Here is a 14,160-nt window from a genome sequence, read left to right as displayed (position 1 = left end):
CCTTTTTATAGAGTACTATAAGTGCCTGTGACTTCTTACTATGCCTCACTTTTAAGACTGTTTCTCTCTTCTGCAAATTTTAGACACAGACTGCAATATCAGTAGTTGAAGAGGATCTAAAACTTTTACAATTTAAACTTAGAGCCTCCATGTCCACTAAATGTAACCTGGAAGGTAGGTTGCTTCTTGAAAAGAAATTGCCACTTGAAAAATAAAGAGTGGCTTCCTGTTTCCGTGTTCTCACCCCCCTTAATGCTGGCCGCCTCAGTAAGTTCTCCAGTTCTTGTGCACACAAAGCTCAAATGTTTTATCCCTTACAGACCAAATAAAGAAATTAGAGGAGGATCGCAATTCCCTGCAGTCTGCCAAAGCTGTACTGGAAGATGAATGCAAAACACTGAGGCAGAAAGTGGAGATTCTGAATGAGCTCTATCAGCAGAAGGAGATGGCTCTGCAAAAGTAAGGTTTTCGTGGTTCATTGTTAACAATATTGTCATCTAGCTAAATGTCTGTACTACTATAGATAATCTTGTCTTTTTTAAAGACTGTTTATAGTTTTTTCTGCCTATAATTAGTATAGATTTGTCTTTCTTCCTTTCTGCCTTGTTTCCCATAACTTGCAATTTTTTTTTCCATTTTAACTAATTGTCAGCAATTATTGCCTGTAATTTACTTGAAGCATAATAGTTATGCTACTATAGTAGCATAATAGTAGTAGTAGTAGTAGTAGTAGTTATGATACCCCATAGTAGTTATGCTACTAACTAACAGGTACTAAGAGTTGCTGTTCTGGAAGTGCTTCTTTTGACGATTCATACCCTTTCTGAGGCTCCACCACTTACTCCACTTTTCTTTTGCTGTTGTTAGTTATATCGTTCTGATTTGTCTTGCATTTGTTCTACTAGTTTTTAACATAGCCTTTAAAAATCCTGAGTGATTTGTATGACATGATTTTAAATAGAATAAATACTTCAAAAGGAGTACTTAGTTACTGACAGTATTGTAAGTTTTGGACTTAATGTAGTCAATATTCAGACTATACATGTATAATATGTAATTGTGGCAAGGTTGTTGGGAGTTTGGGATATAGAAATGCTTGTTTCATCCTCAGAGCAACCTATGAGATAGGTACAATTATTATTTGTATATTAAGTATAGGAGGCTGAGGCTCAGAGAGACTAAGTAACTTACCCAGTATCACATCATAGTGAAGCAGGGCCTTGTACTAGGTTTTTCTGACTCTATAGCACATGCCCCTAACTTTTTAACTGCATGTGTTCTCAATGACAACCATATGGAAACCATAAAAAAAAAAGAAAGAAATGCCTGTTTCATGTGTACGTTTAGGTATTAATCTTTTGAAATATACATCTCAAATTTGGAGTTAGATATCTTTTGAAAGATATACTTTCATAGTTCCAGTTTTCTCCACCGAAAATACCTGAATCCTCTAAAATAGTTTATTGGTGGCGGTTGCGATTTGTGTTTGCTCCTATACTTCACTCTTTGGCATTTATAGCAGTCTATGAGCAGGCTTATTTTGCTAAGCAAATTTAATCTTTTTCATATGCTTAGGTTGCTATTGCCAGATGCCATTAAACATTGGAACCATACCACTAACTTTTTCTCTAATTCTTTGCTCACCAAGAAATTAGTTTAGATTTTCCAAGTTTTGTTCAGGCTAGCTCTAAATACCTGACTTGCTTCAGATAAATATTTCCCATTTCATTATTTATTATTATTTTTTAAAAAGCACTTCTCTGGCGACTTCCCTGGTGGCTCAGTGGATAAGACTCTGCACTCCCAGTGCACGGGGCCTGGGTTCGACCCCTGGTCAGGGAACTAGATCCCACATGCATGCCACAACTAAGAGTTTGCATGCCACAACTGAGGAGCCTGTGAGCCACAACTAAGGAGCCCGCGAGCTACAACTAAGACCCCACGCAGCCAAATAAATAAATAAATAAATATTGGGGGAAAAAAGGCACTTCTCTGCCACCAGTAGTCATCTGAATCACCTAAATGGCAATTGTCTTTCTTTATGATATAGTCAGTGTGGCAATATTTTATTCAATTCCTCCAGCATCCATTCAGTCACCATGTCCGGGCACAAATTGCTTGCACTTCATCCCCAAAGCCACTGTGTGTGGTCAGGCCCAAGTCGTCTTTTCTGCCAGCCCTTAACTAATCACCTATCTCCAGTTTCTCTTTCTTAAACCTCTTCTTCCAAGTCTACAGCTGCTAGAAGGAACTTTCTAAAATACAAGTCCTTGTATATCATCATGTGGTTTAAAGTCTGCCGAGGAGCCCCCCCCATTCCCTTCAGGGTCAATTTCCGACTGTTTGGCAAGCACACAGGGCCCCTCAGCTGTCCTGAGCTGCCTCTCCAGGTGCATCTCCTGCAGCTCCTTCTGATGCAGCCTGACCTGACCACAGTTCCTTCATGCCACTCTGAGCTTCTGTGTAGTTATGCATGCTGCTTTTTCTGTAGTAAAAATGTCCTTTTACATTATTTCCACCTGGCAATCTCCTGCCTCCTCAAATGTTTATGTTCCTTAAAATCTTTTCTAGAGTGAGTTGTGGCATAAATAAATAAATAAATAGGTGAGTACTCATTTTTTCCTTATAATGTAATTCCTAAATGTATATTTAGGTTTAAATCTACATATTGGTATTTGCTTTCTATTTGATGGCCTGTTCTGTGTTCCTTTTTCTCTTCTTTCTGTCTTTTGGATTATTTGAATATTTTTAATAATTCTATTTTTCCCCTGTGTAAGCTTGGTAGTTATTGGTTGCTTTACTTGTCTTCATATACTTACCCTAAAGACCACAGCATGTATCCTGGACTTAGTCAATAGATTTACCTCTTTCTGGGCTTTAACTCCCTCCTGAGTTAAGATGCTCCTGCATCTTTAATTCTTTGTATGCTTAAACTCCACAAGATGTTTTTATTGTCTGTTACAGTGCTTCCTGGCCAATATTCACTTGATTTACACACATATTTATACAGGCATACCTGGTTTTATTGCACTTTGCTTTATTGCGCTTTGCAGATACTGCATTTCTTACACATTGAAGGTTCGTGGCCACCCCGTGTCAAGCAAGTCTTTGGGCACCATTTTTCCAACAGCATTTGCTCACTTTGTGTCTCTGTCACATTTTGGTAATTCTCGCAGTATTTCAAACTTTTTCATTATTATATTTGTTATGGTGATCTGTGATCAGTGATCTTTAATGTTACTTTAAAGATTATGAAGGCTCAGACGATGGTTAGCATATTTCAGCAGTAAAGTATTTGATAGTTAAGGCTTGTATGTTGTTTTTCAGACACAATGCTATTGCACACTTTATAATAGACTACAGTATAGTGTAAACATAACTTTTACATGCACTGGGAAACCAGAAAATTCCGAAACTCACTTTCTTTCTCCGCTTTATTGTGGTGGTCTGGAACTGAACCTTCAATATCTCTGAGGTCTGCCTGTAGTTCCTGTAGTTCTTTATCCTCTCCTACACCTTTGGTCTTCCATTTGGGATCACTTTCATTCTACTTGAAGAATGTCCTTTACTGACGGATTTCATCACCTTATCTTTGTGTGAAAACGTCTTTATTTTGACTTCATTTTTTAAGGATATTCTTCTGGCTCTGGGATTTTTGCAGTTATTTAATTCCAGCACTTTAAAGATAACCAGTTAGTTTCTGGTTTTGAAGTTTAAGGAATCCAGTGTCACTCTTATTTTCCCTGTTCGGATGTCTCACCCCTGCTGTTGCTGCCTTTAAAAGCTCGCTTTCAGTTTTTCAGCAGTTTTATTGGGCGGTGCCTAGGTGTGGATGTTTGGGTTTGGCTTTCTCTTCTCCTTCCCCTCCCCTTCCCTAACTATTTTGCATTTATGCTGTTTGAGGTCATCAGCGCCTCCTGAATTTTGGGGTCTTTCTCCATATGTTGATTCTGCCTCATTCTCTCTTCTTCTGAGATTACATTTAAACCTTTTTAAAAATAATTTCCCCTATGTCTGCTACATTCTTACCTATATTTGCTTCATTCCGGATTTTTTTCTGACCTGTCTTCCAGTGTGCTAACATCTCACTTCAGTTATCAAATCTGCTACTAAAATCATTCATTGAGTTCTTAATTCCAGTTACTGTGTTTCAGTTTTATAGTTTCTAATCCTTTGCTGAAATTTGTAATCTTGACTTTCACGTCCATGAATATATAAGGCACAGTTATTTTAAAGTCTGTGTGATAATTCCATTATGTGGATCCTCGATGGGTCATTCCTCTTGTCTTTTAGATTTTAATCACAGTGTCTTGTGGGTGTTAGACAGTGCCTAGACAGTTTTGATTGAGTGGCAAACACTGTAGAGGGAATTGGAGGCCTCGAATGGTGTTGTTTTCCTAGAGAAAAGATTTGAGTTTATTTCTAGCAGGTGGTCATTATTTTAATCCAGTCAGCAATAGAGGTCATTCAAAAATGGCTTAGTTCCGGACTTCCTGGTGGCACAGTGGTTAAGAATCCACCTGTCAATGCAGGGGACACAGGTTCGAGCCCTGGTCCGGGAAGATCCCACATGCCGCAGAGCAACTAAGCCCGTGCGCCACAACTACTGAGCCTGTGAGCCACAACTACTGAGCCCGCATGCTACAACTACTGAAGCCAGCATGCCTAGAGTCTGTGCTTCACAACAAGAGAAGCCACTGCAGTGAGAAGCCTGCACACCTCAACAAAGAGCAGCCCCCGCTCGCCACAAGTAGAGAAAGCCTGCATGCAGCAATGAAGACCCAACGCAGTCAAAAAAAAAAAAAAAAAAAGTCTTAGTTCCTTCAAAGGACACTGCATTGCTCATTTGGTACTCCAAGTACTCTTTCTAGCCTCAACCTAAAGCCCAGGGCTTTTACTAGGGTCCCTCTCAGTGGTAGCCCTGAGCTCCACTTCATTTTCTATGATCCAGGAATATTTGGAAAACTCTATTCAGTAGCCTCCTTATATCTCTACATTGTCTTAAGTGCATGGGTGAACCTAGGGGAAAAGTGGCTTCAGATGCCAGGCTTATTTGTAATTCTGAGATTCCTTTTCTTTTTTTTTTTTTTTACTAGATCTTGGCCTCATATATTAGCTTACTAGCTAATATATTAGCTCTCTGATGCTTTCAAGCATGTTCTTTATATTTTTGTCGAATGTTCTATTTATTTTCAGTGTTCTCAGACTAACTCATTCATTCCTGGAAGCAAAATTCTCTCTGATCTTTTTTCAGGACCCAGTTTTCTCACATCTCTTCCTGAGTTAGGGATTGTTCTGTTGTTAGGTACATCGTTTACATATTAAACTGCAAACTCAGTGTAGGGATAGTACTTTGCCCTTATTTTTATCTTTAGCATCTTACTAGGTAAAGTATGTTATAGCTATTCATAAGACATATGCTGAGTATTGAATGGACAATTACAAAAGAATATACAACCCTTTTTCTCTTTGATTACTAACTGTTTTTACTATAGCTCTTCTGATTATGCTTCTGTTTCATAGAAATTGTCTCAGGTTTCTTTTGAATCAGAACTATGGTCAAAGAAGTACAAGGGTAACAAGAAAATAGCATTTTAAAGCCATGTTGCTACCATTGCAATCTCTGTTATAGTAGATTGATATCTTGAGCTCCAAGGTTAGTAGGTTAAAACCAGTTTCCAGTAGATGATACTCTGATTATGGGACAGCTTAGATTCTTTTTCTATCCAGTAGACATGGCCAATTCTAAAACTTTTCTCTTTCCTTTAATCATAATTCTATTGAAATAGGCAGTAGGAGTCCCACATCTGAAGTGTGGAATTAATCTATGGTTAATTCCACAATTAGAAGACGTTCTAAAAGGCTTTTTGGGGGCTAATTATCATGGTACCAGTCTTGGATTGAAAAATAATCCTTCCAAGATTGAAGTAAGAGAAGTAATTACAGGTCTTTCCATGGTAGAAATAAGAGCAATAATTATCCCCTGCTCTATCCTAATAAGTTTAATTGTGTTAGGTTGATCAGCCCTGGCTTTCCACATAGAGAATTATGAGGAAAAGTTTTAAAATGCAGGTGATTTGCCAACAGGCCAGAGTCTGATTTTTATCCGTAAGTGGCAGGTTTGAATTCCTTCCTATGACTTGTTTGTATGTGTGTTTTAGAGAGGATGGGAAGTAACAAGGCATTCAGACAGATGGCTGGGAGAGCAAGAGAAACACTTTCATTTGACAACTGATTTTATCTTAGGAAATTGAGTCAAGAAGAGTATGAGCGGCAAGAAAAAGAGCAGCGGCTGTCAGCTGCAGATGAAAAGGCGCTTTTGGCGGCAGAGGAAGTGAAAACTTACAAGTGAGTTCAGCTTCTGAGGAGGGTGTCAGTGGCTGATGAAACTACTGTTGGCTTTAAAAAAAAAAAACTGTTTCTTTTTACACTGTGTAGAACAAAATGGCACAGAGGCAGAAATAAGTGGTCAAAAGATTTAATTAACATGAGAAAAAATAAATTTTAAGTTAACAAAGGAAAAAGTGTTAAATTCACAGAAATTTCCTTACACCCAATACTGACAAGACTGTAAGGGAAATTGGTTCATGCCAACAGTTCTGAGTGGTTTTATATATCAGAGAAATTCTTTTTGGAAGGCAGTTTGCTGTATGATGTATTTAAAAAAACATTAAAATGATCATGCCGGGGCTTCCCTGGTGGCGCAGTGGTTAAGAATCCACCTGCCAAGGCAGGGGACATAGGTTCAGGTCCTGGTCCGGGAAGATCCCACATGCCACGGAGCAGCTAAGCCCATGTGCCACAACTACTGAGCCTGCGCTCTAGAACCCGCGGGCCACAACTACTGAGCCCACGTGCCACAACTACTGAAGCCCGCACGCCTAGAGCCCGTGCTCCGCAACAAGAGAAGCCACCGCAGTGAGAAGCCCTTGTACTGCAACAAAGACTAGCCCCCACTCGCTGCAACTAGAGAAAGCCCGCATGCAGCAAAGACCCAATGCAGCCAAAAATAAAATTAATTAATTTTTAAAAAATGATCATGCCATCTGATAGACTCAGTAATCATAGCTCTGGGAAATTTTCTGTGGATATAATTAAAGGAAGAAAAAGCTTTATGGAGAAAAATATTTATAGTGGGATTGTTTGAGAACATATTGAAGAGAACAGTTAAGGAAATTATAAGGTATCAGTTCAGAATCTCCAGCTATTAAATAATAAGGAAGGAAATTATGCAGTATTAGTTTTGATCACACTGTACTCTTATTACAGCCATGTAGAATGTGTTTTTATACATATGGATGAAGTCTGAAAGGGTACAGCTGTAGCTGTTAGAGTAAAGGGAACATGGCGAGATTGTTTAAAATATTATTCAGTTGTGCTCTAAATGATAAAAGCAAGTTTAATTCTTAGGCGGAGAATTGAAGAAATGGAGGAAGAATTACAGAAAACAGAGCGCTCATTTAAAAACCAGGTAATAATTATACTGCCCTGCAGCAGCAGACTTCTTTGCTTTCTAATACATATTATAATGAATCTCTGAACATATTTTTTTATGTGTTATCTTTTTCAGATCGCTACTCATGAGAAAAAAGCTCACGATAACTGGGTAAGATTTTTTTTTTCTTTTCTTTATTTTGTGTGTTGTCTACCACGGCTTATTTTGGATATTTTTTTTTCTCCAATAGCTCAAAGCTCGTGCTGCAGAAAGAGCCATAGCTGAAGAGAAAAGAGAAGCTGCCAACTTGAGACACAAGTATGTGATTTTAAAACATATTTTCAGTGTGTTTTAGAGTTTCTAAAGGCTGTGCTGTGTGGTATCCAATAAGGAATTAATTTTCTGTTTCATATTTAAATCCATTCTTTCTCTATATTCAAGATTACTGGAACTAACCCAAAAGATGGCAATGCTGCAAGAAGAACCTGTGATCATAAAACCAATGCCAGGAAGACCCAACACACAAAACCTTCCACGGAGAGGTAGGGAGCACTTTTAAAGGGCTGCAGTCTATTTTTTGGTGGAAAATGTGTTTAAACTACTTTTTATTTCTGAATATGTGTGTAATATTTATGATGCCCTAGAAATAATCCCAAGAATTTAGAAAAAGAAGGTTCACTTAAAGTGGTAATTATTGCCCGTTGTCTTCAGGTCCTCTGAGCCAGAATGGCTCTTTTGGCCCATCTCCTGTGAGTGGTGGAGAATGCTCTCCGCCACTGACAGCAGACCCACCCGCAAGACCTCTGTCTGCTACGCTTAACCGAAGAGAGATGCCTCGAAGTGAATTTGGTGAGCATTGACGTGTTACCTTGCAGTAAACTGTTTCAAGAGCTTTTTCCTTCTTCGAGAATTCTGATGCAAGCAGCAGTTGAGAATTTGGGTCTGTCCAATATATAAAGAAGGAGATTTCTTAATTTTGTCTTGGTGGATAGTCTATTTTAGATTTGCTTTAGAACAAAAAGCACTTATTATTATAACAATACTATTTGTCATGTATAAGTGTATGTGTAAAACAAATATATAAATATCATTTATTCTTATTGTTTCTTTTCAGATTTTTGCTGTGAAGTATAGGCCTTTATCTTTAAACTTCTGTTGAGTTCTTCTCTTGAATTATATAAAAGTAGCCTTAAAACTATATAATTTATGCAGTGTACATCTGTTTCTCATTAATGTGAAATGCTATAAGTCTGTTTCTAATCATAAATATAATACTTGGTAAGATATGGAAGTCAGATTACATATAGACTGAAAAAACAGCCTATACAATTGCCTGTAGCTTGAAGTACCTGACCAGTGCTATTAACGTGCAGGTCTTTCAATCCAAGATAGTTCTTATTTTAATTCTTTAAGTTTGTGCATAAATTGTTAGTGATTTCTCCTCATACGTATTGGGAGACCCGCTTTAAATTTTGCTTTCTGGGTAGAACTGAAACCTGACCTGTCCACAATTGGTTTATTCTGAAAAATTCATGCAAGGGCTGTTATTTCTCTCTCAAGGGTCAGTGGATGGGCCTCTACCTCGTCCTCGATGGTCATCTGAGGCATCTGGGAAACCCTCTGCCTCTGGTAAGGGACCTAAGTGTGTTCAAAGAGTCTCAAATTGTGGAGGAGGTGGGTAGAGGACTTTGTATTCTTCTTCACAGAGTATACAAATCAGAATAAGTCTAAATCAGTTCTCTGGCCTCCCACAGATCCAGAATCTGGTGCAGCTCCCATGATGAACAGTAGCTCAAGAAGCTCTTCCCCCTCTAAGGTGATGGATGAGGGCAAGGTAAATTCTGTGGTCATTTTGAGTTGTAATTAGGTATTTCAGGAAAACATCTAACTTTCTCTACAACGCCCTCTCTTTGCCTCATCCATCTCCCTTTTGTGTGTTCTGTTATGTCTATGCCATCTCATTTACTTTTTGAAAAAGCAGACTGTTCCCCAAGAGCCTGAAGGCCCTTCAGTTCCCAGTATTATGTCTTTGGCTGAGCATCCAGTAGCACTAAGTACTTGTAGGTTGAACTGGGCTTTTTACTTGGTGTGTTTCTGGAGAGGAGCTGAGGAGCATGACACTAATCTGCTTTGCTTTAAATTGCATGGCAATACTGACCTTACTGTTGACTTGGAAGTGTTGCTGGGTTGCTGAAGTCTGGTTGGTTGGTTGGTTTTCACTCCTTTTTCCTGTTCTGGTTAGGTGATTAATCTCTTTAGAGCATCTGTTGTAGTTAACCTTAAAATGTGAAAAGTCATCACTTCAGTTCTGTATTGTGTGCTTCGGTGTTGAGTGCTCTAAGGCAAATCAGTTCATCATATATTGTGTAAATTCATCATTATTATGTATTTGTTTGGAAGTGTGCTATTTAAGAATATCTTGGGCTTCCCTGGTGGCACAGTGGTTGAGAGTCCGCCTGCCGATGCAGGGGACACGGGTTCGTGCCCCGGTCCGGGAAGATCCCACATGCCGCGGAGCGGCTGGGCCCGTGAGCCATGGCCGCTGAGCCTGTGCGTCTGGAGCCTGTGCTCTGCAACGGGAGAGGCCACAACAGTGAGAGGCCCGCGTACCGCAAAAAAAAAAAAAAAAAAAAGAATATCTCTAGTGGTATACCACGCAAGCCCTATTTTGAGTAATCTGAAATTACAGATCAGTAACAGAGGATGTTTGCTATAAGTGAAGTACTGAATAGTGGAAATCTTTAATTACCTGTTGTGCTAGTTCCCAGCAGTAGCCTTAAATTATGTTCACATAAGTGTATTCTCTTGTAACTTGTGTAGCTGCGACAGCTGGTAAGTCCTCTGATTGTACCTCACAGTGCTTTACTGTGTTGACATCAAGATACATATTTTCATTATTGAGAATTTCCAACCCAGCTTCTATAGAGAAGGATTGATTGGTCAGCACCTCGTAATGTGAAGGACGGCATTACTGGTGAATGGGGGTGGATGCTGGAGCTGTGCCTGCTGAACTTGTATATATAGCGTTATCTCTGTTGGGAAATACTTGCGAGTTCCAGTACAGGACTCCAGGAATACACATCGCTTGAGAGCTCTTTGTGTCCCAGGGCAGCCTGGCTAAGACCCAAGACCCCTTTGAAGTAGCAGACTGACTTCAAAGAGAGTAGAGCCTCCTCTGATAGCAGGGGCAGAGGAGGAAGAGCACTGGCTTGGAGTCAGGCTGATAGTGGGTTCCAGCCCAGCCTCTTATGTGCTGTGTGACCTTCGGCAAGGTATCTAATACTCTCTGCCTCTGTTCCCTCATGTTTAAAGCAAGGTGAGATCTTACAACACATGAAAGGAAATTGAAGGTACTCTGAATATTAGCTCTTCTTACATGTAGAAAATGGATTTTTCATTCCCTTTTGTTCTTTCCACTCTTAATATGGAGAAATGAGCTATTGTGGTGACGGGAGGGAGGGGCTGCCCTAGAAGCAGTTTACTGTGTGTATGGTATGATTGTTAGTTCTTAGTTGGGAATCGCCTCTGTTAATATCCTTTGACAGTCCTCTTGCATCCTCTTCTGTTTGCCCATACGAGCAATAATATGATTATGGTGGAAGTGTTCACTCCTCTGACATTCTTTGAACCCGCCTGAGCTGTCAGTGGGACAGATAGGAGGAGTAGAGTTTTGTTGCCATAGTTCGCTCTTTGGACAAGTGCCTGACATCTGCTTCATTGGGTTTTAGCTTTTACTGGTGTTGGTGCTTTTATCTGTCATATCCAAGCATTTCAGAACTTTCATTACTTCTCCTTTGCAGGTTAATACGGCTGCAAAAGGGCCCCCTCCTTTTCCAGGGGCACCCCTCATGAGCTCCCCCGTGGGAGGCCCTCTACTGCCGCCCATTCGATACGGACCACCTCCTCAACTCTGCGGGCCTTTTGGGCCTCGGCCACTTCCTCCGCCCTTTGGTACGATGATTGAACGGTAGTAATGGACTTGTGAAGTGTATTCATCTTTTCACTCTAATCCTTGATGAAATTTTAACAGTTGCTATGCAGGGCTGTGCAATGAAAGGGTAAAGCTGGCTGAGTACATTTGAACTTTTCTGCCAGTTTCTCAGGACACATGGGGTGCTGCATAATCTCCCTGTACTGAGATGGGCAGTAGGTATCTCTTGTAGACAAGGGAAAATGGGCGGTTCATAGAAAGTCAGAAATATTATTTCTGCCTATGTTTCTTGAACATCTCTGGCTACATACTAGGCTCCGTAATGGATGGAATTAACTCTCCTAACTCCAGGAGCTTAAGGTGTCCTGTAGGACACATACATACATTATATACAACATAAAACTTGTAATCACCATAATGGAAGTATAAGCAACGGGTCACAGAGTATAAAAGAAGGCAAGATTAATCCATCACTCCCCACCTTGGGAGTAAATAGGAAGGAAATGTTAAAGAGAAGGTAGAATGTAATAGCTACTAGGTAGAATGTTGCTGAATTTAATTAGGTGGAGCTGGAAGGCCTTTCCCAGCAGGGCAGACACCTTGATTTTGATGGCATATGTAGGTCCATGCTGACTACTGCATGAGTTTTTAATTGATACAGTAACAGTGGAATTTCCCTTATCAAAATTTACTAACAGTGAAGCCCTTATTTCATAATCTATTGTCTTAGTATGATATATAGTACTTCTAAGTACAAATCAAGCTCTTGTGAGATAAAGACAGCAGAATTGTGTTGTCGAAAAAACCACAAGCCAGGTAGAGCCACGTTTAAATCCAGCCTATGTTGCTTCATGGCTGGCTGGCTACAGGCATGTAACTTAAACTTGCTGAGCCTCAGTTTGCCTCATCTATAAAGTGGGGATGCCACCACCTGACTTCCAGGGGTATGAGGAATTAAAGATTAACATACATGGAATCATCTAAATTTAGATATGTTCATATGTAGTTACATGACTGAATTTTAATTTTTCCAGGTCCTGGTTTGCGTCCACCACTAGGCTTAAGAGAATATGCACCAGGCGTTCCACCAGGAAAACGGGACCTGCCTCTTGACCCTCGAGAATTCTTAGCAGGACACGCACCTTTTAGACCTTTAGGCTCTCTTGGCCCAAGAGAGTACTTTATCCCTGGTACCCGATTACCACCCCCAACCCACGGCCCCCAGGATTATCCACCTTCCTCTGCTGCAAGAGACTCACCGGCTTCCGGCTCCAGAGGTGAGCCCCCGCCTGCCTCTCAGAGCACTAGCCAGGGCTGTTCGCAGGCTTTCAAACAGAGCCCGTAACTGACCTTGGACATTTAGTCTGAGAGAAAGTGGACTGTGCACTGTTCATGACAGTAGAGGATTTTCACTGGCTTCAAAATCCAAAAGTTGATTTTAAAAGGTTTGTTTTTAGAACTAAGCTGCCCTGGCAGTGTGCATTTTTGAGCCAAACAGTTAAAAAATATCATTTCCCCTGCCCCAAAGTAAAAATCACCTTGTAAGCTAGAGCCTCCTTAAAACTTTGAAATGTGCAATAAAGAATACCTGTGTTTTAGTTAATGTAGCATATGTAACTGCTAAATGATTTAGGATGTCGTGAAAAATATGAACATTTCCTGTGGAAATGCTATAAGAACATGTATTTCCATTTATTATCCTATTTTTAGTGTACACCAGTTGAATACAGAGCAACCGTATTTATAAGCTTGATTTTTAAAAAATATCTGGTCGCAACGACTGTTACGCTAAAAATGTTTACTAAAAGATCACTAAACTTTTATCTCCCCTCTTGCTGAAGTTCTTTGTAGTAACAGTTCATAAAAATTTGGTTATTAATATTTCCCAAGTGTCTGTTGATTCATTGTTTTCTCATGAGACTTGTACCATTTTGGAAACATGTAAACTCAAGCTCCCAGAACTGAAGATGGTGACCTGGCAGCACACTTCCCTGGCTCACCGCTCCTGAGTTCAACCTCAAAGTCACCGGGAAGCACCACAACTGATATGTCTTCCTTCTACTTCAGAGAAGTCAGTTCGCCAATTTGGACAGCATTCACGTGCTTTCTGTGGCTCTGCCTGGTTGAGAATGGTTTTCTGAGTATGCGTTTACATGTAGCAAGAATTGTTTGACCTGATATTCTGTTGCTTTTACCGTTCTTGCGTTAGGGTGCATAACAGAAAAATGAAAATGATGTGTCATGACCATAAAAGTAAGAAAATTTCTTTAAAAAACGTAGAGAGTCTGTTATTTCTCCTATACCTTGCCGCTGACTTTCAAGGAATATGGCGAAAAAGGGCAAAGAGTAGGTAATACGATGAGAAAGAATGATTTAGGATTGTGAGGCTTGTAACATGCCCTAGGTCAGCAACCATGGGCTGAACTCAGTTCTTTTTGTTGATTGATCCTATTCCAAAATTCATATTTGAATACTGGCACTTATATTTAAAAATCAGTAAATCTGAGAAGCTAGGATTGCATCATACTTGCTATACCCATTACTTGTACCAGGTCTTTTCAACAATGTTTCTAAGAACTAACTCATCAGACACTTTAAACTATAGTAACTTGGTAGCACATTTCAAGAAGTTTAAGATTTCAATTAAATCAGAATTATAAAGGTTGATATTGTTGTTCACGGCTAGATCATACTCTCGCATTCTCTGAAGTTCTGTGATGTAATGATACTACTGAAGTCTGCACCGTGACTTGTCACCATTAGGATATTTAATCCTTTTAGAATACCTCATAAG

At 39.7% G+C, this 14,160-nt stretch overlaps 1 protein-coding gene across 2 annotated transcripts in view; it reads left to right on the top strand.

The window, feature by feature from the left end:
* MIA3 (MIA SH3 domain ER export factor 3) overlaps positions 1-14,033 on the top strand; it is a 53,789-nt gene extending 39,756 nt beyond the window's left edge. The window contains exons 17-29 of one of the 2 annotated variants that reach the window (XM_067729691.1): positions 84-174; positions 321-459; positions 6,247-6,348; positions 7,411-7,471; positions 7,571-7,606; positions 7,686-7,753; positions 7,877-7,977; positions 8,147-8,284; positions 8,996-9,064; positions 9,190-9,269; positions 11,236-11,386; positions 12,401-12,643; positions 13,319-14,033. In XM_067729691.1, the coding sequence (XP_067585792.1) occupies positions 84-174; positions 321-459; positions 6,247-6,348; positions 7,411-7,471; positions 7,571-7,606; positions 7,686-7,753; positions 7,877-7,977; positions 8,147-8,284; positions 8,996-9,064; positions 9,190-9,269; positions 11,236-11,386; positions 12,401-12,643; positions 13,319-13,539 (1,500 nt within the window). In that variant the 3' untranslated portion in view covers positions 13,540-14,033. Of the gene's footprint in view, positions 1-83; positions 175-320; positions 460-6,246; positions 6,349-7,410; positions 7,472-7,570; positions 7,607-7,685; positions 7,754-7,876; positions 7,978-8,146; positions 8,285-8,995; positions 9,065-9,189; positions 9,270-11,235; positions 11,387-12,400; positions 13,251-13,318 lie in introns of those variants that run through there. The other variant, XM_067729692.1, reaches the window with a different exon arrangement.
* Positions 14,034-14,160: the final 127 nt, after the last annotated feature.

The sequence above is a fragment of the Pseudorca crassidens genome, chromosome 2 (genome assembly GCF_039906515.1).
Source record: "Pseudorca crassidens isolate mPseCra1 chromosome 2, mPseCra1.hap1, whole genome shotgun sequence".
Lineage (NCBI taxonomy): Eukaryota > Metazoa > Chordata > Mammalia > Artiodactyla > Delphinidae > Pseudorca > Pseudorca crassidens.
The sequence above is the reverse complement of the archived record's forward strand: the minus strand, read 5'-3'. Positions and strand labels throughout refer to the sequence as shown.